At 34.9% G+C, this 27,662-nt stretch overlaps 3 protein-coding genes and 1 pseudogene across 6 annotated transcripts; 2 read left to right on the top strand and 2 right to left on the bottom strand.

Annotated features, from left to right (window-relative positions):
- Positions 1–386: 386 nt before the first annotated feature.
- On the bottom strand, positions 387–6,489 carry LOC110615529. Its single transcript, XM_021757417.2, has 7 exons — positions 6,145–6,489; positions 5,943–6,050; positions 5,701–5,831; positions 5,317–5,417; positions 5,032–5,091; positions 1,287–3,456; positions 387–1,202 (listed from the first exon to the last, which is right to left on the bottom strand). The coding sequence occupies exons 1-6, from the start codon at positions 6,380–6,382 to the stop codon at positions 3,372–3,374; spliced, it is 723 nt and encodes a 240-aa protein (XP_021613109.1). The 5' UTR covers positions 6,383–6,489; the 3' UTR covers positions 387–1,202; positions 1,287–3,371.
- LOC110615418 lies at positions 1,269–1,892 on the top strand (annotated as a pseudogene).
- A 9,090-nt stretch (positions 6,490–15,579) lies between the features above and the next one.
- Positions 15,580–21,303, top strand: LOC110615820 (5'-nucleotidase domain-containing protein 4). Of its 3 annotated transcripts, XM_043956445.1 has the most exons (18): positions 15,580–16,157; positions 16,392–16,482; positions 17,106–17,425; positions 17,501–17,578; positions 17,686–17,906; positions 18,298–18,390; positions 18,481–18,564; positions 18,718–18,834; positions 19,053–19,158; positions 19,231–19,293; positions 19,405–19,458; positions 19,612–19,669; positions 19,770–19,846; positions 20,065–20,135; positions 20,399–20,459; positions 20,547–20,606; positions 20,694–20,756; positions 20,896–21,303. In XM_043956445.1, exons 3-18 carry the CDS (start codon positions 17,135–17,137, stop codon positions 21,016–21,018), a joined length of 1,620 nt encoding a protein of 539 aa, XP_043812380.1. In that variant the 5' UTR covers positions 15,580–16,157; positions 16,392–16,482; positions 17,106–17,134; the 3' UTR covers positions 21,019–21,303. The 3 variants fall into 3 exon arrangements, with proteins under 3 accessions (XP_043812380.1, XP_021613658.1, XP_021613656.1); XM_021757966.2 differs by lacking the exon at positions 16,392–16,482; XM_021757964.2 differs by lacking the exon at positions 16,392–16,482 and having other exon boundaries at positions 19,053–19,293.
- Positions 21,304–22,426: 1,123 nt separating this feature from the next.
- Positions 22,427–27,662, bottom strand: LOC110615263 (probable LRR receptor-like serine/threonine-protein kinase At2g16250). 2 transcript variants are annotated; one of them, XM_043956444.1, is made up of 5 exons: positions 27,004–27,662; positions 24,866–26,921; positions 24,647–24,775; positions 23,760–23,788; positions 22,427–23,433 (listed from the first exon to the last, which is right to left on the bottom strand). In XM_043956444.1, the coding sequence occupies exons 2-5, from the start codon at positions 26,788–26,790 to the stop codon at positions 22,832–22,834; spliced, it is 2,685 nt and encodes an 894-aa protein (XP_043812379.1). In that variant the 5' UTR covers positions 26,791–26,921; positions 27,004–27,662; the 3' UTR covers positions 22,427–22,831. The 2 variants fall into 2 exon arrangements, with proteins under 2 accessions (XP_043812379.1, XP_021612749.1); XM_021757057.2 differs by having other exon boundaries at positions 24,866–26,915.

Below are 27,662 nucleotides of genomic sequence, written 5' to 3'. Positions count from 1 at the left end.
TAATATATTCCATGAGACTTAGCAAAATTCATAACTTAGTCTCTACTTGTTTAATACTAAATAATTAGTCTATAATATTTTATTTTATTAACAAAATAGTTTTTTTTGTTAATTTTAACATTAACTAACTGTTAATTGAAAAAGTCAACTTAAATTAAATAGATTAAATTACAAATGTTAAACTATAAGATATTAAATTAAATAGATTAAATTATAAATGTTAAACTAAAAAACTAAATTGTAACAAATTATTAAAATTAAAAGTATTAAACTATTATAAAAAGTTAAATTCGAAGGATTAAATTATTATAGTTTTACGGTGAATTTTAATAGAACTATTTTGTTCAATAAAATCTTAAGAATTAAATTATATATCACTAAAATGATAGACTAAATTATGAATTTTAATTCTTAGAGATTATGTTATAAATTACCAAAAAAGAAAAAAGGAAAAGGGACAACAGAAAAGGAAGGGTTGCAAGATAAATGGGGGTACTCTGGACTACACTGCTGCCTTCCTTTTCTCCAGGCAGAGAAGCTGGATATGATTTTGCTCGATTCACAAACTTGGGTCATATCGTGGCTATCTTGTCTCCTATATTGCAATGCTGCCTGATTCCTCAGTTAAATCTTCCGGTATGTATCACTTGCTCTCCCACGCTACGATCTTCTGTTACTCTTCAAACATGTTAGACCATGAAATGGCTTGCGGAAAGAATAGAAATGCAACAGTTCAGGAATTCCACACAACAATTCAAAATGAATGGGATTATCTCTGACAGTCGGCATGTCAAACAGCAGCTGAAAGAGCCTTGTGGAGACATGTGATACATGACGCACTTGCAGACTTGCTAGCAGGAGAGACATACCTTAAAAACTTTCTTGAGAAGATAAAAATGACTGCCACAAAAATTCTCAAGAAATTTCAGGAGTGCTTCTCGCAGTTCAAACCCTCTGGTCTGATTCAAAACTTGAGGCTGCTCTCAACTCATTCAATGGTGAGGTATAGGTTGTTGTCCTTGGTGCAGGCAGGTGCCTACTAAGCACATTCCTCGATATATTTTTGAAACTAACGCTGCCAATAACATTTCTCATTCGGAAAGCTTGCACTATGAATGGTTGTATTATCTTCAGCTGATCCTGATTTAAAACTAGAACAACAATGGATAAATCTATACGTGTAAATTTGTTGATCTTGCTTCCTGTTCAAAGTTCAGCAACATTAATTATTACAGGAAGTTCAGTGCCTAACATATTATACATTAGGAATGGATACAAGGGCATACCGCTAAGCTGCTTGAAGGAAAGCAGTGTTTTTTGAAGTTGATTTTCACCTTAGAAGTAAAAGCCACTCTTCTAGAGGCAGCAATGGGATCAATAGATGAACACAAGCATCCGCAGATGATAGCAAAATGCCTAAGCAGAGTAGCAAAAGGTATCAGAAATAATGACTGGCTCCAAAATCTTCAGATATCAGGGTTTGTACGAGAGAAGAACATGGTCTGAGTTCTAGTAGGTATCCTCTACCACCTTCTCACTCCCATGGCACGCAAGTACTGAAGCTCATAGCTGACAAGTGTGCCCTTGCCCACACAGTTCTCTTGGCAGATTTTCATCAATAAACCATCCACCATTCTACCCACTTCCATCTTCCACTTCTACGGTTATTAGCCTGATCAGCTGCTGCCATCTCTAGGGTTTTCCCATGTAAAGCTTTCACAGATTGGTGACCCCGATACTCATTTTGTGCTCTTGGACAATCCAATAAATCAGTTCAACAAGCTCTGCAGCTTGCCAAGGTCAAGCAGACCTATCCAGATGATGGAAAACCTTGTCGTCACTTGTATTTTGTACAGGCTTCTGGTGTGCCCAATCAACAGAGAATCATTTGAAACTATTGCAGAAATCACAGGTTGCAACCCCAAAATATAGAATAAATGTAGGTATCATTGTTTGTAGAAATCACAGGTATGCAGACTGCAGTTAAGCTGTGTAAAGTTCTCCTGACAACTCAGAACCATTTGCTAGCACACATCAGATTTCATCCCCAAGGACCCGAACAAACTAATTGCACAAATAATTTCTTTCAGGGAAAAAAGATCCGTTTTAGCAAGGAAAGCTGAAGAGAAGATGGAAAGGATACTCTTATTTCACACTCACAGCCACATTGCCCACTCCTTGCTAAAAAGGGACTATGATTGGTCTCAGCGAGCATAAGTTTTCTTCTGATCCTATGCATATATAAAAGCCAAAACCACAGTGCACATGATGTCAAGGAATCCACCCAACATGAACTCTCACTTGCATCTTTTAAACAGATGGCCTAAACAATGTACTCGGGAAGCATATATCTAAGAATGACAGCCATTAATTTTGAACAATGTTTCAAGCAGGCAAGAGACTGAAGTACATTAGCACGAATTCATATGAAGGAAAGGGTGCATAACGCAGAATTGGCATCAGCCAAAAAAAAGGGGAGAACGTTAATGAAGAACACAGGACGGGACTATTCAAGATCCTCAAATTCATGACTTTGATGCATTACATATGCTCCACTAGAATATATTAACTACACAACAAAACTAGGCAACTACCTCAAATAGTTGCAGGATACCATGCCAGAATAGCTGCTTATAAGTTATAACTTAATTCATTGTATTACCTTTTTTCAATCATTATTAGTCCATAGGAAAGGCAGATAATTATTTATATGAATTTTCAATAAGCAGACAAGCCATGCTAACCAAAGCATATAAAGTTGAACTAGTGAATTTCAAAGAAAATGATCTGTGATTCTGTAGAAAGCTTTCTGTTTGTACTCAAAACCATGGCATTACTAACTGGCAGATTTCATACTTGAAGTAGCTAAAATATTGAGTAAGCTATTATCCATGGTCAACAATGAGCAAGTCTGCAATTTTAGAAGGGGACTAGGAAAGCAAATATTTAATGATTGGAATGCAGGACAGATATGGAATTTTTAACTAATCCAGAAACCACTTGGAAATATATTTTTGTAGGGGGAAGAAAGAAAGAGAGAAAGCTTGTCTTTGTGTCACAAACTCCACAATACAAACTAAAAAAAATATAACTATTCATAACATACAAGTGGTAAATCTGAACTAGACTTCATTCCAATCAGACTGTGCAAAAGGTATCCTTCTTCTGCCAAAGATTGGGCAGAGTGAGAACATTGGTAACAAAAGGGCAGGTATAGAATAAAGGATATACCCAATTTCAAAGTCAAAAGGAAGCATGTTTCCAACTCCAAAAGATGGGGAGAAAAGATCATTTGCAAGATCTTTAAGCATGAAATACAGTATACACCTGAAAGTTCTAACTTAATTCGAGATTAAATTAAAAAAAAAAAGTCAAACTTCAAGGCAGTACTTTACACCCTGCTCAAATTTGTTCAGCGAAGATATAGTATTCATGAGTGCGTCAGCTACCTTCTTCCTGCAAAACAGGGAAGAAGAAGAACGGAACAGTTGAAGAGAAGAGGCATATTAGGAGATTCTTGGGAGAAATATGGAGTGGGAATGGATTCATATATGCCATTGTGAAATTAAACTCACAACAAAAAAATAATTGGAATACGAAGTTATGTGGTTTAGCAATTTGCCTACTCCAAAATCCAATCCATTAATAAGAGGAAAATTATTACAATCACTAATCACACAATCACTCACGAGCCCTTTAACCCAATACATCCAATGTTGTTTGCCTTCACAAATTGGTCCCAAGCATTCTCTCAGAAAATATACTCACACAACTTAGCTTTCCTGCCCGTGAGCATTCCTCACTCACTCACAGGTCACTTCCCCTCTCACTTGCTCAATTTAGTCTTGAACACTTATTGATCTTTGAGCCATACAAATGAGAAATGACTCTTTATATAGCCATAACATGCTTGGTTTCTAAGCATGATTGGTCCCAGGTTAATGCATGTGCCTAGCCAATTGCCAAGAAGTAGCCAAGTTAATCATATACAAGCTTCAAGAGGTTTTCTTCTAAAGCATTTCTTTCATATTTTCACTAAATACTATTACCCTATTATTTCTTTTATTTATGGATTGATATTAACATGTGCAATTGACATTCACTCAAGGTGCATTCGTGAACAACACAAATTAAAAGTTTGAAATATACAGAAACAGTATAAGAGCAAAAATTACCAAAAGCAAAAATACAAGGTGGTCCACAGCATCTGCAAAATTAAGATTATTTGAATGGTCCCAAATCCCAATTCATAGTTGAACAAACAAGTACTACCTAACTTAATACATCTTTTTTTTTCTTTACTCCTGATTTATGCATATGCGAAAAGCTTACATTAGCAAAAACAGTCTCATCCGAATAAGAGGCAATGATATGACCTTTCTCCAAAATTTTACTGCCCTTGATCGTGGTGGATCCCTGGGGGGCCATAAGTCATAAAAGATTTCTATAGTTAACAAGTATTTGCCCCCCCGTATTTATTTTTTAAAAAAAGAAGTTACTTCACCCACCTCCCATACAAAAAAGTATAGTTTCTTTAGTTGGAGGATCATTATGCAATGCATTGATAACTTGCATTAAGCAAGACATAGCTAAAACAGTAGGTATTATTCAATTATATAGATGTGTTTGTTATAAAGGAAAGCCTATGAACAATTTAAAATGTCTAGCACAGGTAGACAGACTATAAGTGCATATTTTATTTTACTATTAATATTTTATTTGACATGTAGCGAAATATTTTACTATTAATATTTTAGTTGACGTGTATAGAAACCATTTATCTCTAATAAAAAAAAAAGATTTCGCTAGCTCCCCAAATGAGAAATTGGGAATACCACGTGGAAAGTTAACAAGTAGTGAGAACCATTCTTTATATACTTTATCATTAATAAGAAATTCAGATTGATGAAGATAGACTTCTAAAGAAGGCAACATGGCCCTGTCACAATTATTTTGCTTGGGAGTTGGAGCAAGATGGAGATTGAAATAGAGTTACACATGGTTATTGCATGACTTAACTTGAAGACATACCTATTGGAAGTATCTTGAATGCCAGTTTCATTCACTAGACCATTGAGAGAAGTGAAAGATCTGCAGTACAAGAAGAAATGCTTTCAAATGATATTTGGAAAACATCACAAATTATATATTAAATATGATCATGATTTCTCTACTCTCACTCTCACAGAGGCTCAAGAAACACTAACCCCCCCCAAAAAAAGATCCCAACTGATAATTTTACCCACCCTTGTAATACTCTTGGCAAGGTGTGCAACACACCTTTCAAGCAGAAGGTTAAAAAGGGAGGTACATTACCTTATAAGATCATTTAGCATAGCTTCAGCTTCCAACTTTGCAGGGTCCTCTTTATCAAGCAAAGAAGATGCATTTTTCACAATCAACCGGAATGTGCAAACCTGTGAATCATTATAAGCTAATTAATCCGAAGTAACTTTTAATTCCAATATTGTGAATTTGTTTCTCTACTCTAGTAAAACTGCAATCATATACTTCCTTAATCATTCACTTGGTAAGAAAATAGTCCATCATAATTCTAAATGTTACACAAAGCCTTCAAACGTCAGTTTTCCTTTCTTATATATGCCGCAATAGAAAATATGAGATGGAGATTGTGTAAGATATAACCCATTAAAATCGAAACAAATCATGAGACGTGGAAAGGTCAAACTCAAAATATACCTCAACTCCGGTATTGGCCTGAAACGCAACAAACGAATTCCTCTCTTGCGGAATACAGTCCCTAGCAGCAGATCTTAACAGCCTTTGAAATTCCTCTAATTCCTTAGGCGTATACTCCACTTCACTCGTCGCTATCAGAGAAGGAAAAAGATAACAGTTAGCACCAATTAAAGCAATTAACACACAGCAACATCATTTAGGAGGCGAGAGAGAGAGAGACTAGGCGGTGAAAAAGAGCGCACTGAGTGAGAGATACGCAGAGCGAAGGATTTCTCGGGAAGCATCGATAGGTGCCAAGAGGAACTTCGAGGCTTTCTTCTTTTGCTCCTTAAGCCAGTCCTTAGGTCCTGCTGCGTAACCACTGAGAAATTAGGGTTTCTGGAACAATTAGCCGAAGTTCATTATATAAATTCAAAATTTCTAAGGCATGAAAGTAAAGCATACAAATGCCGATGGAAAATGCAGTAGCAGGAGCAGGTTGCGAGAGGAAAGGGACAAGAGCGAGGAAAGAGAGCAAAGCAACGTCTCTCCGAGAGATGTTGATCGGAGATGTGAGATGAAGGTGGCTTTCCTGGCTCTTCGTGAATAGCTTTTGCTTCGAGATCGGGGGTTTCGAAGACGATAGTAGCATAAAAGAGTGAGTGGAGCTGAAGGTCGAGGTGAGCCTGAGCAGCGGTGTCATGCTGAAACTGGGAACTTTGAAGTTGAAACTGTTATCTACGGTGCGGTTTGGCGCGGCATTATTAATATTGGGTGCTCCACGGTCCACTGCGATTTTCGGTTGGTTGGTCGGTAACTTGGGGAAATTATAAAATATTTTTATATTCTACGGTACTTAAATGTAATAACAAAATAACATTTTTTTACTTATTTTAAAATATAATTTAAATTTTATTGATCACATTTTGAATTTTCACGCTATTATCGTCTTGTCGAGGGTAACTACTTTATTTTATAAAACTTTAGAGAATAATTATCAAAATTAAAGGAAAAAAATGGAAAGAAGAGATTAAGCCAGAGAAAGAGGAACTGCTTTTGTTTATCCTTGCCTTTCGGGGCAGGGGTTGTGCAGGTTATGAAATTTCTATTTTGTTTTTGTATTTTTCTTTATTTTTCTGATTTATTGGAATTTGGTCAGTGGCTTCGGAGAGTAATTTTGGAGATGATTTTATATATAGTTGCATAGTATTGGTCCACTTGTTTTTCTTCTCTTTATCGATTGATGGTAAAAGTGTTCTAAATTAATAGATTATCAAAATTGAAGTGTTGATCACCTTGGTTTAATTATTCTATGATTATTGATGTTGCTGAAATTGAGATGATGATGTGGTTGAAATGAGGCTATGGAGTGATTGGTTTAAATCTGCAAAAAAGAGAATGTGAGATGGTGGTGAGTATTCACAACAGTCACTCCGACGCTCAAATCATTATCTTGAATAAATTGAGAACTCAATTAATTACTTAGAACTTATATACTATTATAGAATAATATATTTTTACCTTTATGATCCATCTCCTTTTATACTATAAGAAGGTAATGATGAATATAGAATGTTTCGATAATCTGATGGTGATGTGGTCAGCTGCTTGATAAAGAATATTACAAACTAATAAGTTGGCAAACCCATGATTACAGATGTAATGGGTATATGTTGAACTGTACTTGCTAACGGTAATTTCGTGTCGAGACTCACCCATTCGAGGGAAAGGCGAGTCTCGATGATGCATCGGGTGTTATGGTGTCCGGATCTTCCTTCTCTCGGAATAAACTACATTTCCTACTTACCTGATCTTTATCACGTGGACCTATCTCGTGAGGATAGCTTGTGGTTTGCTTTGGGCGATTGTTATATAGCATCAGAAGGCCCCGTTGGTCTTTGATTCTTCAGATTCGAATGTGATGTTTTGCCTTCTTGATGACATGGCATAATTTGACTGTTTGCACCGTTTTGCCTTCCTTTGGTCATAATGGTGGCCTTGTTCTTTGGCCCATATTAAAGACTTTGCCCTATGCCACTGTATAAGAATCATCTTTTCTCTTTTGTGTTTGCGACTACCAACTTCGGGAGACATGAAAACGGGTACCTTCTTTTTTCTTTTTAAGGATAACCAAATTTAAGTGGAGAATATCATCATGGTCAACGAGGAGCAGCTGAAAGTGAGTTTTGGTGAAGACGCGGGCATACTACTAAAGATTGTATCTAGCCTGACTATAATGCCTCTTCAGTGTCGTGATTCTTGGACCTTCATGAAGGTGTAATCATACTACTTGGCGATGAGCCCTGCAACCAGCCTGACTATAACGCCTTTTCAGTATTGCGGCCCTAAGATGAGGGGTTAGATTATGCAAGGTTGATTACGAGGGCACGTCCAGAAAGGTAGTTAGAGATACAGTTCTTCGCATGACCTTTCAACTGGTGTCTTCCTATAGGATGAGATGGAGTTTCTACTCATGGATTTTTTAGGGTTCTGATGTAATAGAGACTTTATTCAAAACCTTTTTATCTTTTTGTAATCTTTTATAATGAAAATGTTTATTTTGCCTATCTCATTTGGCAGTAAAAAAAAATATCTATTTGGGGATTTTAACTCCCAGTTTAGCGAATGTTCCTTATAAAACTTTAGTACCAAAGAATGAATATCCAAAAATATGGATTGGCGAGTACTCACCTCTGCCCCGTACGATACCATGTGTGTTTTCATAATAAGGAGCCTTTATTTATCTTGGTTTTTGGCTATAAGGTTAACCTTATCCTTTAAATTATCCTCTGATCTTTGATTGGCTTCCTCCTTGGGATTAGTATATCCCCTTCTAAGTTTTCTTGGGGCGGATGACCTATTTATAGGGACTAACATCCGAATAGTCTGGCAAGAACCATCTTGTGATCTGACCTGGTGAAAACTGCCTCGTGGTTTTAATTAATGGGACTAATGCCTAAATGGCCTAGCGGGAACTGTCTTGTGATCTGCCCTGGCGAAAACTGTCTTGTGGCTTTGATTAGTGGGACCAACGCTCGAATAGTCTAGCGGGAACTGTCTTATGACCTAACCTGGCGAAAACTGTCTTGTGGTCTTGATTAGTAGGATCGATGCCCGAATGGTCTGCGTGAACCGCCTTGTGACTTAATCTAGCAAAATTGCCTTGTGGCCTTGATTAGTGGGACAAATGCCTCTGCACACTCTTCCCCAACTCAAACTTATACCTTTACTCTTATCAGGTCCTCTTGTAATAACATGTACGATTCTGGCCATTTTGAGAGATTAGAGAGGAAAATTTTCTTTTCTAGAAGGAGAAGGAACAAGAGACTAGTTTTAATCCAAATGACCAAATAGAGTTTAATGAATTCCCAGCAATGAAACCAAATAATATTGTTGAGATTAAATTGGTGACGTGGTCAGAATGAGGCTACGCAGTAATTGGTTAGAACCTGCAAGGAAGAGAATGAGGTAGTAGTGGGTGTCCATAGCAGTCACTCTGACGCTCAAGCCAGTATCTTAAAAAATAGAGAGAACGCAATGAATTACTTAGAACTTGTGTAGTATTATAGAATAATGTATCTTTACCTCTGTGATCCTTCTCCTTTTATACTATAAGAAGGTGGTGATGAATATAGAATTTCCCGATAATCCAACGGTAAAGTGGCCGGCTACTTGATAAGAGATATCGTCAACTAATAAGTTGGCAATCCTGCAATTACAAGTGTAATCGATATATGTTTGATTATGCCTGCTAATAATAACTTCGTGCTGAAACTCGCCCGTTCGAGGGAAGGACAAGATTTGATGATGCACGGGTATTAATGGTGTTCGAATTTCCCATCTCTTGAAATGGACTGCATTTCCTACTCACCTGATTCTTGCCACGTGGACCTATCTCGTGAGCACAGGCTTAAGGGATCATGAGAACCTGGAAGAAGCATCAATCGACCAGCACAGCATAAACCATAAGAGTCTATAACAATCATACTCAAACCATAATAGCCACTATCCAACACAAAAACATCAACATTACAAGTAAAGGTACCAAGTTTGGAAGCTTTCCAAATTGCAGTAGCTTGCTGTCTTACTGGCAAAACAACACGAGAATGTCTACGAGCCTGTTTCCATTCATCAAGAGTGGTTCTCGCACAACTAAGAATAGCATGAGGAGAAGAAAAAGTTTGCTGCCATACCACATCATTCCTAGCTACCCACAAACTCCACAAAATCAAAACCATCTCTTCCCTAGCTACTGTATTACCAATTGTAAAAACCAAAGTGAGCCAAGACATAAGAGAGGAAATAGGATTCCAGCCCACTGATGACATGAACCAAAATAGAAGTAAAAGAACATGAGAAACTGTCTCGATATCACCTCCACAAACTAGATGATAATCATCAACCTCTACATGATGATATCGCAAATTGCTTTGCAAGGCAAATTATTTCTTAGTAATCGCCATAAGAATAATTAAACTTTGCATGGAACCTTTATGGACCAAATTTTCTACCAAGGAAAATCCTTTTCAAGTTTCAACCAACTCTAACTGCTGCTCCTTCATAGCCACTCTATACCCCTCTTTAACTGTATATTCACCTCGTCGATTATAAAGTCACACCCAATCATCCTGAACTCAACGTGTAGCTAAAAGAATATGAAGAATTAAATTCACATCTTCCTAAACAAAATTTTGATTAATCAAATCAACATTCCATCTAGAATTCACCATCAAGTCAGCAACTTTGGATAACTGCAAATTCCCAATACATTCCGTTTGAATATGCGACGATTAATTATTTAATAACCAAAGATCCTTCCAAATGTTTATAGAAGAACCATCACCCACACACTTCTGACAGCCCTTTTGCAAAATAAACCTCGACGCACAGATACTACGCCAAATTTGACTGGGGTTTGCGCCTATTGCTATTGTCATAAAATCAGAATGAGCAAAATAGCATGCTTTTAAAATTTTAGCAGCTAATGAGTTAGGATACTTCAATAATCTATATCCTTGTTTCGCCAAGAGAGCCAGATTGAATTGTCTTAGATCACAATAACCCAATCCTTCAGAGACTTTTGGCACCGTCATCCTCTTCCACCCCATCCACCTAATTCACCCATTTCCATAGTCACCATTACTGAAAAAAAGCCATTCATCATTATTTTTACGTTCAGGGTTTGGTCATTTAACTCAACTTATCACACTAAAGAGTAGAGTCATTTGATAACATATAAAAAAAAATTATAATACTATTTTATTTAAAAGAATATGTTAAAAAATATTTTCACATTTCTCTATAAATAATAGTAGACAAGACAAATAAAAGGCTTCCAAAAAGGAGCTTTTCTTTTTCTGGGGCTTATAGGACTTCTTTCTCTTCTCCATTTTTTATCTCTTTGCATCTCTTATTTTTCATTGTAACTATAGTTCATAAATCTGATTTGAATATCAAAGGGTCTCTATTGGGGCATCTAGCTAGAGACTGACCACCTTTCTCTATTTTGTAAATCTCTTTCTCAAATCAACCATTATGGGACTAAAAGGAAAATAACTTATCAGTTTCAATATCTTTACGAGTATCTATTGGCAGTAGAAACAAATACATCAAGTAATTAGGTATAACCTGAGCAACTATATTGATTAAAATATCTTGACCTACTCCAAACGAGATCTTTGTTTTCCAATCTTGGATTCTTTTAGACACTTTCTCTATCACATAATGAAAAACCTGCTTCTTTTCTCTCCCAATTACAAACGACGTGCTCAAGTAGTTACCATGATTAGCTACTTCCTCCACCTCCAAAGCTTGAGTAATAGATTATCTAATTTGATCTAAAGTATTTGGCAAAAAGAAACTGCAGGCTTGATGCAATTTATTTTTTGACCAGAAGTCATTTCATAGATAAGCAAACAATCCTTCAATTGAGTAGCTTCTACAATTGTGGCTTTAGTAAAAAATAAGGTATCGTCTGTAAAAAAAATAAATGGGAGACTCGAACTATGCTTTCACAACTGGAGCACCATGAATAACCCCTTGGCCATGTAACTTTCATAACTGGATCACTTTGATGTAAACCACGCTCCGAAATCAAAGGCCCAAATTCTTCTTGCCCTCGTGCAAAGAAATAAGTTACAGAAGACACCACTTTCATAATATGCTCCACCCAAACCTCATCAAATCCCAGTTTTAACATGATCAACTGTAAATACGACCATTTAATCCTGTCGTAAGCCTGGCACATATCCTTTTTAATGCCATAAAACACTGATTACCTGTGTCCATCTCTTAAGAGAATGAAATAGCTCATAAGCAACAATAATATTATCGGTAATCAGTTTGCCAGGAATAAAAATAATTTGCGATTTATACATAATCTGTGGCAAAATCTGTTTGAGTCTATTAGTCAAAGTCTTACAAACAATGCGATCAATGATTTACTTAACGAAATAGGTCGCAAATCAGCCACCACTTTCAGTGTATTCTTTTTCGGAATAAGAATGACATTAGTACGATTTAAATCCGGCATATTCGCATCATTATTGAAACAATTCAAGCATTTCGAAATAATCTTAGGACTAACAATCTCCGAATAAGTTTGAAAAAAAACTGGATTTAATCCGTCAGGGCCGAGAGATTTATCTAAATGCATAGAGAACAAGGCAGTATGAATTTTTTTAGTTATATAAGGAGCTAATAAAAAGTGGTTTTGACAAGCAGTTACTTTATAATCCACATACTGCAAAATAGAACTAGAATCCCCATGATTAGATGAAAATAGCTCTTTATAATAATCCTGAATAGGAGAAGGAAGACTTGTATCCCAATTCACCCACATGCCATTCGAATCCTTCGGTCTAGTGATAAAATTTTCTTTTTTCGGTGGGAAGCCATCATATGAAAGTATTTAGAATTAGAATCCACCTCTGCCAACCAATGCTGCTTCAAGTGATGTTCCATTACATCTCATTCTTCAGCAATAGACCACTATACCGAGCCTCTAGCTGACGCAACAAAGGCAGATCAATTCTGTCCTGCTTCCGACACAAAGCCAAATCACATTTAACTTACGCAGATGAGAATGAAATTCTTGATGATGTACCTTAGACCAGTCATGAAGAGCTCGACAACAAGAATCAGTTTTCTCTGATATAGAAGAAAAAGATCCATCATTCCAGCCATGTGTTACCGTCTGTTTGCAATCAGCTTCCAAAGCCCATGAGTTTTCAAATCGAAACGTCTTTTGACAAAACGTTTCAATTGAATTCCCAAGGAAGCACTAGTTTCAATAACAGAAACTTTAGCCAATTGAAACAAAGCTAATCAAGAATAATGGTCTTAATTATTATACTAATCATTAGATTTTAGATGGTTATTCTATTGTAAATTTATAATAAATTTAATTATATTTATTAATATTTAATACTATAAATGATTTTTTATATAAAAATAAATAATAATAATAGTTTATTATAACAACAAAATAATAAATACTAATAAAAAACGAGATATTGTATAGTCCAAAAATATCGATATCAAATTTGTATAATTTGTAATTGAGGAACTGTAATGTCAATGGGTGACAGTGGCGGAGAATCACTCATGAATCACATCTCGGAAAAACGACCAAACTTTCCTTTAACTTTATTTATTTTTTAAATCTTTTTCCCCAACTTAGGGAAAAGCCAAAAAATACCCAATGTATCAATTCGGATGTTTCTTTTATCCGATATGGAAAAATATCATTATTCATATAGTTAGAGTACTCCTGTGGTATAACTGAAAAAATAAAAAACACTGATTTAATAATACATTTATATTTTCCAATAAAAGGCGAAAGAAAATAAAAAATCCTTACAATCTGTTTAAAATGAAAAATTTTGAAAAAATTTAATTTATTTGAAAGGAAATAATTTAATTTTTTTAATTGAAAAAATTTTCATTTTAAATAAAATAAAATTATACAATAACTTGGTTAATTTTTTATTTTCAAAATGAATCATTCGGAACGGAGAATGATATATTGTAAAGTTTCAAAATTACTTATCAAATTGTTTGATATCCATAGGTATTGGCTACTCTGTTTTTTTTTTCCAAAAAACTTATACATCAACTATTATGTTTTTTTAATAGATATAATAAGTTGAGTTTTTTAAGATTATATTTAGACTATATTTATGTTATAGAAAATATTTTTCATATCTTTTATGTTTGAGTACTTAAAAAAAAATTAATTAATAAAAAATATTTTTTTAATTAAAAAAATAAAAAATAAAATATTTCGTTGAAAAATACTTTTCACAGAAATTTATAGAAAAATAATTTTCATAAAAAATAATTTTTAAATATAAATTATTTTCTTTAAATAAACAGAAATTTAATATTATATAAATTAATATTATTTTTTTACTTAAAAAGTCCCTCCAATCCAATTAAAATAAAAAAAATTAAAAATTTATAAAATTAAAAAATAGAATGCTAGATGGATAGAGTTCCACACCATATGAGTAGGCCTTTTCTTTTGGTATGGCTTTATATATGAAAAATATATAAAAGACTCGTTTCAACATTTAACCAGATAATAGTCGATTAAACTCGCATCCTCCATTTAAAATTAAAAATTTTATAAAAATTTAATTTAATTAAATTTTTTATAAAATTATTGTTTAAAATTAAAAAATTTAAAAAATTTTCATTATATATAAAAATAAAATCATTAATGATTTTATGAAAATTCATTTAAATTTTTTTTTTTTGTAAAATCTTCCGTACCATACAAGAAGATAAAGTTTTTATAGATTTAATTAAATCCCTTTATTTTTAATTTTGATTTAGTAATTTAAAATTTAATGGTGTTAATTAATAAAATCAATAAAAATAGTAAAATAAGTTTTTCATGAATAAAATATTAATTTTATATTTAAATAATTAAAATAAAAAATCGAATAAAAACTTGAAAGGATTTCCATCACATAATTATTTCATAAAAACTTGTGTTCCTGAAAAAAGACTAAAAAAGAAAAAAAGAAAAACGCAATTGATTGCGGATGGCTGGGATTATGTTTTGGATTGTTGAATGGTACGTGATGCTCTTAGCCATTTCCTAAAAGCACATAATTTCAATTTGTATGGATTCACATGGAATTTAAGTATTTAACCCAACTTGTCCTTTTAGATTCTAAAATTAGGTTTATTTTAACCAGGATCATAATCGCGTGGTTGTAATAAAGTGATTTACTATTTTTTAATTTAAATTATATTATACATTCTTTATTTTATAATTTTTATTTTTTAATAATAATATAAAAATTAACTATTATAATTTTATTTAATTTTATCTTATTTAAAAAAAATTTTAATTTAAATAAATTTTATTATTTTATGTCTATTAAATAAAATTTATTAATAAACTAATATATCCTCCATTCATTAGATAAGCATATCCTTTTCCTTAAAAAAAAAAAAAACTATTCTTATAGGACAAGATAATATCATTCATGAAATTCATATTTTATTAGTTTGATATTTTATATAAATTATCCTTTCAAAAATAAATAAATAAATATATGAGGGAAAATTTAATACTTAGTTTTTATATTATAAATTTTTTTTAATTAATTGCTCAAATTATGAAAAGTAATTAAAACTTCTATGAAAAATTAAAAATTTATCATTAGTTTTAATTATAAAATATTTCATTAATTAATTTTTTTCATGTTAAATATATTATAAAATTTTTATAATATTTAATTATTGAAATTAATAGAAAAATTAATTAATAAATTTTTTAAAATCATATAAATATTTTAATATATTTTCTTAACATTAAAAACTAACTAATGATTTTTTTATAATTTTCCCATAAATATATTATCCTAGGGATAATATACAATTTCCTACCGCCACCGTCATCACCACTGGCCCTTACTGCAGCAAGCACATCTTTGATCCCAACCTTCTTCTATACACTCATCCAGCTCAACAACGCTTCCTCTCTCTCTCTTCTCTCTCTCTCTCCAGCTCTGAGCCGAGCCAAACAAGATATTTCTGATTTCTCCTTGTGTTTGTTGATGAAAAGGAACCCCGAATTAGGAATTAAATTCGTTTTCTCAGTTATGGATAATTCAATTCTGGTTGGGAATAATGCTTTCTTTCCAAATTCCGAATAAGGCTTCGTTAGATGTCTCGTTCCCAGCTCACAACTTCTTTGCCCACTAGTAATCGCACATTTCTTCTGGTATCCGATTCGTCTTCTTCTTCTTCTTCTTCTTCTTCGTTATTTTTTCATCAGTTCACTCCCCCGAGATGCCTATATAACTCCACGATGCGAGTTCCCAGGAGGCCTGTTTCCTTTTGCCTTTCATTCTTTTCTCTCGAGTTTTTCCCTCCTTATTCTTCTTGGGTTACCTTTAATTCAGGAATTCTCGGGAAATCCAATCGTTTTATTTCAAAAACCAGAGGAATTCACACCAGAGGTCAGATTACTGGCTTTTTTGAAGTGTGTTTTTTCTTTAATTTGAACTTTGTTCTCAACTTTGTCAATGTTTAGTGTGGAATATTGCATTTTTATTGGTTTTGGTGGTTAATTAAGTGTTTTGTTACTGTCAAATTGGGTGAAAAGAATTGGGGCTTTGGGTGGAATTTGATCTGTTGGGTTTGGTTTTGGGGTCTAAGAAGACTGTTATTTAATGGAGGAATTGAATTTTTAGGTGTTACTTGGAGCTTATCTTGGAAGATTCTTAGACTCGGAACATAACGTGGTGCACTTGCACTGTGCGCTCTTTTGATTGACATTTGCAGGTAAGAAGTCCAGGTTTATTGTTAGTCAAGAATTGCAATCTTTTCTTTTACTCTTTGTACTTTTCTTTTTTTTTTTTTTTTTCTTTTTGGAAAAAAACCATAATACGGTTTAATTGTTACTCGACGGGTTCGATTAACTTTGGGAAAAAAAATTGACTAGTGTTCTGCGGCTCTGCTTGTCATTTCATTTGTCCTTTTCACCTATAATTTGGATCATGTGGATTTGCCAACTTGATTAAATAACACTTCCAACTAGATTCTTTACGGCATTTTTTGCACTATGCTTTATGCAGCAAGTTCATGTAATTCTATTGTTGTGGCGGTTGTATTTAATGCGTTTGGGGATTGGATGTAGTCCACATAAATGTACATATCTGGATGAGTTTGACATAGAAATGATATCAAATAACCTTTTTCTTACAATGTGGAATCTTATTTGTATTAAAGTATTGGGTTGTTTTGATCTTTTGGCAGACTTTTTACGTTGGAAAATTTTTAGTTACTGAATTTTGTGGGGTAATTGACATCATATGTTTTGTGTGGAACAACTGCATCAGTGGTCCATTGAATCTGTCTTGTCAGCAACAGAAGTTAACCTGTTTGTGCCTTCTTACATCTTTCAGGTGTTAATCATTTGTGTGCCAGCTATACAATGGATGAGGGTAACAAGGCCGTTTTAGCTGACAAGGCATCTCAGTTTCAGCATGTGGCTGGCAATGAAGGTGCTCGAGAACCATGTATATGGTCGTCTCCTGATGGATTTCGTAAAATCGAAATTGGAAAACAGATCTTCTGCAACAGATCACTGAATATGAGGAATATTTTAGCTGTAGGCTTTGATATGGATTACACACTGGCACAGTACAAACCTGAAACCTTCGAGTCCCTTGCATATGAAGGCACAATCAGAAAATTGGTGTACGATCTGGGTTATCCTGGAGAGGTTTGTCTGACTTAGCATGCATGTTTTTTTGCTCCAATTGCTAATATGGTGACTAAAAATGATGTATCTGTGCAGTTGCTAGAGTGGTCATTTGATTGGAAATACATGGTCAGAGGTTTGGTTCTTGATAAGAAGAGAGGCAATATTTTGAAGGTTAGAATAGTTTATTTTCTGCACCAGCTATTTGTTAGTAATGAGCAAATTCATTCATAGGTGTTTATTATGATAAATTTTTATTTTGGTAATTCTGTACTGTACAGATGGATCGCCATAAATATGTGAAAGTGGCATACCATGGATTTCGAGAGATGTCCAAGGAAGAAAAAGTCGGTACCTATGGAAGTACTCTGATACGAGATTCTTTTGATGAGCCTGATTATGCACTCATTGATACTCTATTTTCATTAGCTGAGGCCTACTTGTTTGCCCAGCTTGTTGACTTTAAGGACAATAATCCAGGAAAAGTTCCAGAGGGAGTCGAGTATGAATTTTAATCTGTACTTATCTTCAGTTTGGTAGTAGATTAAAGAAATACCTTTTGCTACAAAGATTTTTATCCCGTGCAATTCACTACTTTATTTAGTATATTTATAGTGTATTTCTCCAGTGGAAAAATCTGTTAGCAATTTCAGATTAACATCTATTTTACAAATTAATTATCAATGTATAGAAGTGATTGAATGTTAGTTCTGATTGACACCAGTATTATGTGTTGCTAAATTATGTTTGCTTATTGGTCTGTGACATGACTGTTTTCCAAAAGAAGGAGATGGTTTTATACATTCACCCTTCTCTGCTATATTAAATTCTGTGATATGATAACTTTGATGCAACTATTTTTAATTTCCATTTCTAATGATCATCTCCTTCAGTTATGCTTGTATGTACAAAGATGTTCGAGCTGCAGTTGATTTGTGCCATCGTGATGGAACTTTAAAGCAAATGGTTGCAAAAGATCCAAAAAGGTAATGGAGTTAGAAATTTATTCCATAAGTTAGACGTGACTGATTTGGTTGTTCCATTACCTAGCCTCCGTTTTTTTGGTTATCTATCAGGTATATCAATGAGGATACATCTATAGTTCCCATGCTCAAGATGCTCCGAGATTCTGGTCGTTCTACATTCTTGGTGACAAATAGGTAACTCTGCCCTTTCTTTTCCATTTTCCTCTCATTTTCCAAAATATGTTTTTTGTCCTTCAATACATTACACTTCTCTGATTCATTACATATGGCTTTCTTATATGTCATTTTCACTATACTGGCTTAGTAACATAGTTTTAACTTCTGCAGTTTATGGGACTATACAAACATTGTGATGAATTTTCTGTGTGGATCCCACATGTTGTATGGTAGTAGAACTTCCAATTTTGATTGGCTTAAGTACTTTGATGTTGTCATCACGGGCAGGTGATTTTTGCTTTAACCACTTCAACTCAAAAGTATATTATTGGTTTATATTTTGAAGGTCTTTATCTTTTAGCAAGTTTTTCTTTTCTTTTTTTTTGAGTTGCCTTAATTTTGTTAAATTACTAACTGCCCTGCCTCATACCTTATGAATTTTATCATGTTCAATTTATACATTCACATAACTCTTTTGATTTCTGACTGTATTCCTACCTATGCAGTGCAAAACCAGGCTTCTTCCATGAGGATAATCGTGCTAATCTTTTTGAGGTTGAACCTGAATCTGGAATGCTTCGCAATACTGATAATGGCAATCCAATGCCTCAGGTTGTACATCTTTGCAACACTTATTTTGCTACTTATATGCTTTCACTAATTAAATTTTCATTTCTTGAAAAGGTGGGAAATAGTTCACCAAAGATAGTACTGAAGGAATCAAGTGCGCCTTATCGAATTTTTCAGGTATGTGAAAGATTTCTAAGTCACAATATAATCTACTTTGGCTGCTGTATGTTGAATTTTATCTGGAACAACTGTTATTATGCACCTAATAACTATTAGAAGACATTTCAGGGAGGCAGTGTTGGTCATCTTCATAAATTGCTCTCAATTGAGTCAAGTTCACAGGTGATTCTACATATGTTTCACTGATTCCTTAAAGTAGTTATTGAGCATGCTTACCACATTATTGGGTTTTCTTTATTTTGTGTTGTGCCACTGGTCTATTTGTGAACCTCAGTTTTAAGGAATTATTTATCTAACAATTTTGTGATTTAGCAGGTTCTTTATGTGGGAGATCATATTTATGGAGATATTCTACGCAGCAAAAAGGTTCTTGGTACGACATTCTTATCTAACACTCTTGAATGAGTCATGAGATTAGCTTTGACCATAGGATGGTTATTGTTTGCCTTCTGTCTTTTTTGCCTTATTATCAGGTTGGAGAACAATGCTTGTTGTCCCAGAGCTTGAGCGTGAGGTTGAACTTCTTTGGGGCTTAAGGGACTCACGGAAGGTAACTGGGTCTGGGTGTGTGCTTGTGTTTAGTATTCACATTCTTAGGTATCCAGGTGGTCTTAGCCATGCAAGGTGCTTTAAGTTGTCATGACCAAAATATTTGTCCTGGATTGAAGTCGGAGAGAATATATTATTGTCCATCTAATCGACTTATTTGAGTTGTTTGTGCTGGATGACTTACTAGGCTCTGATTTTCATTTTCTTTGAAATTTCCAGCAACTTAGATTGATGAGGAATGAACGTGATCGAATTGAAGACCAAATACATCATCTGAAGTGGTCTCTTAAGTAAGCAAACATGCATAATTCCATATTGTATGCTTACGAAGTTTTTGTCAGTGATTAGTTACTCCATTGGGTTGCAGAAGTAAACCTGTCACCCTAATTTGTGTTGGTTCTTGAGCTTCCGAATTGTGTGAATACTTGCTTACCACAGGCAAACTAATGAGACAACTATAAGTAACTAGAAAGCCTTCAGAAAAGTTGATGAAACTGAATTGTTACAGTTTACTTACTCTTCTAACTTTACTATATGGTCATCGTTTCTGCAGATTTGAAGATCTTGATGCTGATCAGAAGCAGACTATGTCAGATACAATAGAAGAACTGGAGGTAGGTGAATAGTTCCCAGCAATGCAATTGCAAAATTCTCAGATGAAGTTTATGAAATTTACCCCTTTTTATATTTACTTTCAATAGTCTCAAAGGGATCAAGTAAGAATAAGTCACCAACAGGCTCAACGAGAATGTCACCAAAGGGTAAAACAACTCATTTGTACTTGTATGTTCCTAACATAAATAGTTATTTAACTAATTGAGACTTCTTATTTGTAAATATAATGACAGTTCCACAAGATCTGGGGTCAACTAATGAAGACTGGTTATCAAAATTCTCGGTTTGCTCATCAGGTAAATATATTTTAATTAGAATAATCTAAATTATGTTCTGCAATTCTTCTTTTGTCGGAAATTACCATATGTTTCCTGATTTAATTCAAGAATCGTGTTATTGCAGTTAATAATATTCTGTTGCTGCTTGTGTGTTCAGGTTGAGAGATTTGCCTGCCTTTATACCAGCCAAGTTTCCAACTTAAGCCTGTATTCCCCGGACAAATATTACAGACCAAGTGAAGACTTCATGCCTCATGAATTTGATATTCTGCCCGTGTGATGACCACCAGTTTGGGTGCCGACTTGCTTTCAAGGGAGCTTAATCCATTTTTTGGTTGTGGGAAGGATAAAAACGTTGCAAGTCTTAATGGTTTTCTTTTGCTTATTCCCCTTTAATTATGCCTGGATGTTTCATTAAAATTTGATGCTCTGTAACTAAATCACTTGCCAAAACCTGTTTAGATGATATAGTTGCTATGTAACTGTATTAAAACCCAAATGTTAAACATTTTTAACTCGCCCTCATATGATGCCTAAAGAGATGATTGTTGCATCTTCACTTCAAGTTTCTGCTTTGGATCTTGTTATTGTCAAACTTCACTGCACTGGGGTTCAAGTGATATAAGAAAATTTAAAGAAAGATTAATGAATAATAGAGAGAAGTAAATTTCATGATTAGAGATGTTCAATTTTTATTTTTTAGGTAGGAGAGATTTTTAAATGGATTATTTGGCAGAAGATAAAGGATAATGAATAAGAATGATAAAAGATGAAGGCTGCCAAATTTTCATTTAGAATGTGCGGGGAATAGTAAAACCTGGGCTTAATTTTCCTTCTGGTTTCCAACTGAAATGAATGTGGAATGGAATATAGTATATTTCTTTTCTGATACGAAACGGTCACTCCATTCAATTTTTGATACAAAATTCTTACATAGACTTCTTCTATCATAAAAAGCAATTTTATATGTAATTATTTGAACATATTTGAGTATTGTTGATTGAAAATGTTGAATTTTACAACAATCTTCTGCCAGTGAAGAAGCTTATATCCAGTGTTTCCCATGTGCAATGGCAACTGGTTGGTTGATAGGTCAGTTTCGTCTGGTGTTTGTCAAATTATTTGTATAGACGGCTCTGCTGCTGAATTAAGCTTTATTTTTGAGGCGATGGGCTACCAAGAACACTGCTGCATCTATCCAAAACCAACGATTCTTGGAGTGTAGAAATTTGGTTGAGAGGCATCTTATGACATTTTTGTTGGTGATGGAAATTCCTTGCCTTTTTTTGGGTTTTATCTCGAGGGGGAAACTTGAAAATATCATAATTCGACATCATGCAAATCATTTACTTGAAATGAAAATTTTTTAAGTTATAGAACAATTCAATTCTTTCATTTTAAATTTGAGAATTGACTAAAAAAATCATGCAAAATTTCTTAATTACAGATATAGGATAAACGAAGGAATTCAATCTTTCATATTACCTCGTACTAATTCAATTTCTTAGAGTGATAATGTTACAGAATCTCTCACTCCTGTATTATTCTAATTAATTATCTTTACAGTGGAAGAAATCAAACATCTCTATAATCTCTTTCGTTGGGCAAGTCCCATAGGCTACGGCCTGAGAGTGTGAAGTTTCAACACTATATGCCACAATCAAAACAGAAATATTCACTCAGTTCAGTTTGCTAATGGTATGGTAGCTGTATTAGCTAGATTTGAATAATTGATATTGAAAACGTCACCCATTCGAGAAAATCCTCATCTTTTGTACTACGTATTTTACACTCTGGAGCTACTGAAACAATCAATGGCAGTGAAATTTTGGAGCTTGTGAGAAAACTTACAAGTTTTCCAAACCTTAAAAAGAAAAAAATTTCAGAAGAACCCTCTTTCATCGATCATTTTGATCATGCCTCGATAGCATCTGCCCAGCAGAAAGAAAATCTTTCATCAGCAAGCCAACCGGCCGATCAATCAACTTGCGTTAATCCTGGATAAGAGGCTATAAAAAATGATGTGTTACCGCTCAAATGCGAAGGCCACTGTATGTTCAACAAACACCTGAAAATGCCATGCTAGCTAATGCTCAATGCTCATCCTGCTGCTCTACATCTTGCATATCAAGTGGCTCGGGAAAAATTTCATTGGATAACCTTTTATTAGAATATGTTTGTTCAAGTCCACCACTGCCATGAGATCCTACTCTTGCTGTCTGCTTTGAGCCGCAGACACCTTCGCGGATAGTATGGCCTGGGAAAGGGGCATTTTCTGATGAGCTGTGTCGCCAACTGCCGAAAAAGGCAGCACTCCAGGATCTCCTAGATGAAGTTGTTCTCAGTCTTCCTGAACTGTAACTCTCCTCCCTCACAACTTTCAACGGGTTTTCTAATGCTTTGAGTATATACTTCATAGGGGGACGCTTCAAAGGCTTCGGATTAAGGCATGATTTAGCCACGATCGCCATGGCCCATACCTCTTCCAACAAATCTTCGTCTAGGATCAAAGACGGGTCGATAATCTTCATCAACAGTTCCTTGTCATATATGCTGATACATGCCAGTGTGTGTTCTAGCCACTCCCTCGTGTTGACATCATCCGTTTTACTGATGCCCAGTTTGCCTGTTATAAGCTCGAGCAAGACCTTTCCGAAACAGTACACATCATGAGCACAAGTCACTGATGATGAACCTGTCCATTACCAAGAAAAATATCAACAATTTGTTGAGACTGAACAAATTCATATCACAAAAAACAACATGATTCAGCCAACATGATACTTCTTACATCTGTTTTCTTTTCGAAACTCTAAACTAATTTATCACTTGACGAACCCCCAGCATATTAATCCATGAGTGAGTTTAGTTCAGTAACAATAGACTTTCAACTAATGATTATTTATCATCAATTAGATTCACGTGTAGATATAATTTTACTTCCAGAATGCCACAAGATTAGTATACTGGCAAAAGTATACAAGGAATTCTTAAAAAGCAGTAGTACAGTACTATACATACCTGAGCCTGAAGGGCCTGGTTCAGAGGATCTGCACAACAGAAATAGAAATCGTCATTATATCTTATATGAAGCATAATAGAAATGAAAGGAAGCAGAGTCACAGCGCCAACAGAACACAAATATCACAAACATTTTCTTTTTGTTTTCTCATTTTCCCCAGTTGGATTTCGTAAGACCAAATGCCAAAACACAAAATTAAACACTTGTACAACATTTACATCTATGCACATGTTCAATGCTCTGCCTATATTGGTGGCACAATTAAAGAGCTTTTAATGACATCACATCCACTTAATTGTATATTCAAACCATTTTCCTGATCCATTATGTATACTCTAAAATCTACTATTACAACAAATAACAGAAAGTTTGGCCTTAAGCAAAGCTCAATGGAAAAAAAAATGACACATATATGTTATGCGTCCAAAAGATTCAAAGTTTAGGTTACTAATGTTCTAAAATTAACCTTGTTGTTGTCCCTGACTCATTCACCATAACTGAATAAAAAGAAAGCAAAGTGGGGCAAAATGCAATGCAACTTATCAACTCAAAGCAGTGCACAACAAGTAGCAGAATGCAAAAACAAGCAATCTGAAAATTGCTAAGCTGCCAGCACATAATTTATGGCCAAGTATCTAAAGTAGAAGCAAGATAAAAGGGAGTTATCTAGACATTAAAAGCTAATATGCACAGAAGGCTGCTTAAAGATTAATGAAAAATAAAATTCATGGATCATCTTCTTTTTCTATGACCAAAAAACTGAATAACCTAGCCACATGTGATTCAACAAAAATTCAAGTGAGGAGATGCATAAACTATTACAATAAATAGTTCTTAGTGAAACCTCAAAACACTGAAAGAAATTACTGACTTGTGCAATACTTACTGTGGTTTCCGCAAGAACCTAGTAAGCACTTTGTGGTGTGAATCCCCTTCCTGGATACTGACCTCGCTCAAGCTTCCAAGTCTCACCTCAAACTTATCATCAAGAAGGATACTGCTTGCTTGAATATCTCTTTAAACATAAACACATATTTGCATTTAGAATTTCAACAATCAAAATGGAGGAAAAGTGAATCTCAATAGATGCAAGTTCTTGTTATACCTATGAACAAGGGGAGGGTTACATTCATGATGCAGATAAGAAAGACCTTCAGCAGCTCCTATAGCAATTTTTAATCTTGTAATCCAATCTAGGGACTGTACACTGTCATCCTCAAAATCACTTACCCTATACAAGGAACTAGCCAAGTCTCCATTTGGCATATATTTATAGACCAGAAGCTTGTCATTTTCATTCTCTGAACAATGCCCCAGGAGTGGGACCAATCTTGTATGTGAACACTTGCTGAACAATTCTAATTCCATCATATATGATTCCTTCTTCAAAGAATGCAAATTTACTTTTTTAACAACTATGGGAGTTCCTCCGACTAGAAAACCCCAGAAGAGATCCCCAGAGTGACCAGACTTGATGAGATGTGCATCACCAAATTCACCTGTTGAACAAAGTAATTGTTCATAAGTGAATGAATCTCTTAAACCAGATAAAATAACAGGATCCTTGGGAAGTGAAGGGCTATCTCCTTCTGCCTGATTTGCTATGCTCTTATCACACTTCCGCAGCACAACTACTATAATCAGTACCAAAATCACAATGAAGCCAATTCCACCAAACAATCCAACCAAAATGTAAATCCATCGTTTGCTCCTCTTTTTTGAAGCAGGCACAGGTTCAGGTAATGGGGGTTCTGTTGGTTCTGGAGCTCCAAAATTATCAAAACTTAAGCCTCTCTCAGCATAAAATAATTTACAATCACCCAAACTCCTCTGGTTCGACACGGCCTGAAGACAGTTCCTGTGAAGGCTAATATTGCTTTGACTACCATCAGGAACCTTTCCTTGGATATAATTAGCAGAAAGATCAATCAAACTAAAATTCCCAAATGAAAAAACCAGAGTTCCATATAACATATTATGTGAAAGATTGAACAACACACCACTAACATTACTATTTGAACTAAAACTCGACAGATCACCTGTGAAGTTGTTATAAGAAACATCGAGAACACGCAAGTTTGGCAATGACAACAATGTCTTAGGAAGAGCACCATCAAGTTTATTCCTACTTAAAACGACAACTTGCAAATTGTCAAGACTGGAAAACATATCATCTGACAATCCACCCTCTAGTCCATTATCCCCAATTTCCATGCGTACCAAATTCTTCAACCCTGCTAACTCTACAGGCAATGACCCAGATAACGAGTTTTTGGTAAGATTAAGCTCAACCAATTGAGAAAGGTTACCCAGTTCCGCAGGAATTGAATCTGCTAGATTATTGTCTGATAAATTCAAGGCTTCCAGACTAATGTTACCCAAAGCCGCTGGAATTGACCCAGTTAAGTAATTGGAAGAAAGGTCGAGCCTTGACAAATTGCTAAGAAATGCAAAAGTAGTAGGCAATTGCCCAGTGAGGGAATTTCTCGAAAGATCAAGAACTGATAATTGCGTTAATTGGCCCAATGTAGAGGGGATACTACCGGTAAGCTCATTGCCAGATAAATGTAAAGCATTTAGTCTAGTCAAATTACCGAGAGAATCTGGAATCGGACCGGTCACTGAAGTAGACCGGAGATCGAGTACTTGCACCGAATCAAGCCTGTAACCGAACCAGGAAGGTATCGAACCGGGAAGTGAAAACCCAGAAGCATTAAAAGACTCGAGAAATGTCAAATTAACGAGAGAATCAACGCTGAAACGAGGATTTGAACGCCCAATGCGGGTCCGTCTGAACCCGGAAATGTTGATTCCGGTGACCCGGCCGTTCTTGCACCGAATTCCATTCCACTTGCTACAGGGATCGGATTTTATAGGCCAGTCTGTGCCTCTGAGTCCTAAAGATGACCGAAGATCAAGCAAAGCTGTATATTCGATGCTGGAGTTCAAGAAGCCTTGCTGTGCTAGTGAACACTGAATGAATAACAGAATAAGAACGAAACAGAGCAGAACTCGTCCAGTGTCTTCCATGGCTTCATGTAGTGTGACAATGTGGAGATGATGTTTATGATGGCCTATGGTGGCCCATCTTCTTCTTCTTCTTCTTTCCTGAAACGACTGGTATTGGTGTTGATGTTGACCGCTGCTCTGCTTCTCTGTATCTCCAAGTCCCATCAATAAGAAAAAAATTGTTAAAAAACCAAAAAAAAAAAAAAAAAAGAAATCTGCGTCTGATATTCTTACCTCGAATCACGAGCTTTGATTCAGCTCTCTATGTCGCTGGTTCTGGTGTTTTCTGTTCAACCCAGACCCAATACTAGAACTCATCAAACAGAATAATTAAAGGGAGAAATTCAATAACTGTATATACCCACAAAATTTTCTCGGTAAATTCCCAAGAAAAAAGAAATATTAATTTCCGTATTTTGCGAGGAGATTAAGCTAATAACAGCCCAACACTTATCAGAAACTCTTTGCAAAGAATGGCACGAGCTTTTAAGAGCAAGAGGCAGACATTTATGACTCCCAAATCAATGAAAAAAGATTGGAAATGCCCCAACCGCCAGGTCTCTGCTGCTAAATACTCTGTCTCTTTCACTGTCACCGGAGAGCTTTTAATGAACCGCTTTTCTGCCTCTTATAAGTAGTAGCGGTGGTGGTGGTTGTCGTCGGTTCTTCTAGCCAGGGCTTTTGGGTTGGGAGGTGGCTGACAGGGGGAGCAAGAGCAACCAAGCAAGAAGAGAATCAAGTTAAGTAGCAAGAGATGTTGAGGATCACATTGATTTTTGTTTGTGGTGTTGCTATGGCAAAACTAAGCTTAAAGCCTTGAAAGAAAAGGTTGGCTTTAATGGTATTATAGTCAGTGTTTACTTTTATTAGCTCGTAGACGATTGGACGAAGAT

Source organism: Manihot esculenta, chromosome 5 (assembly GCF_001659605.2).
Source record: "Manihot esculenta cultivar AM560-2 chromosome 5, M.esculenta_v8, whole genome shotgun sequence".
NCBI lineage: Eukaryota > Viridiplantae > Streptophyta > Magnoliopsida > Malpighiales > Euphorbiaceae > Manihot > Manihot esculenta.
The sequence above is the reverse complement of the archived record's forward strand: the minus strand, read 5'-3'. Positions and strand labels throughout refer to the sequence as shown.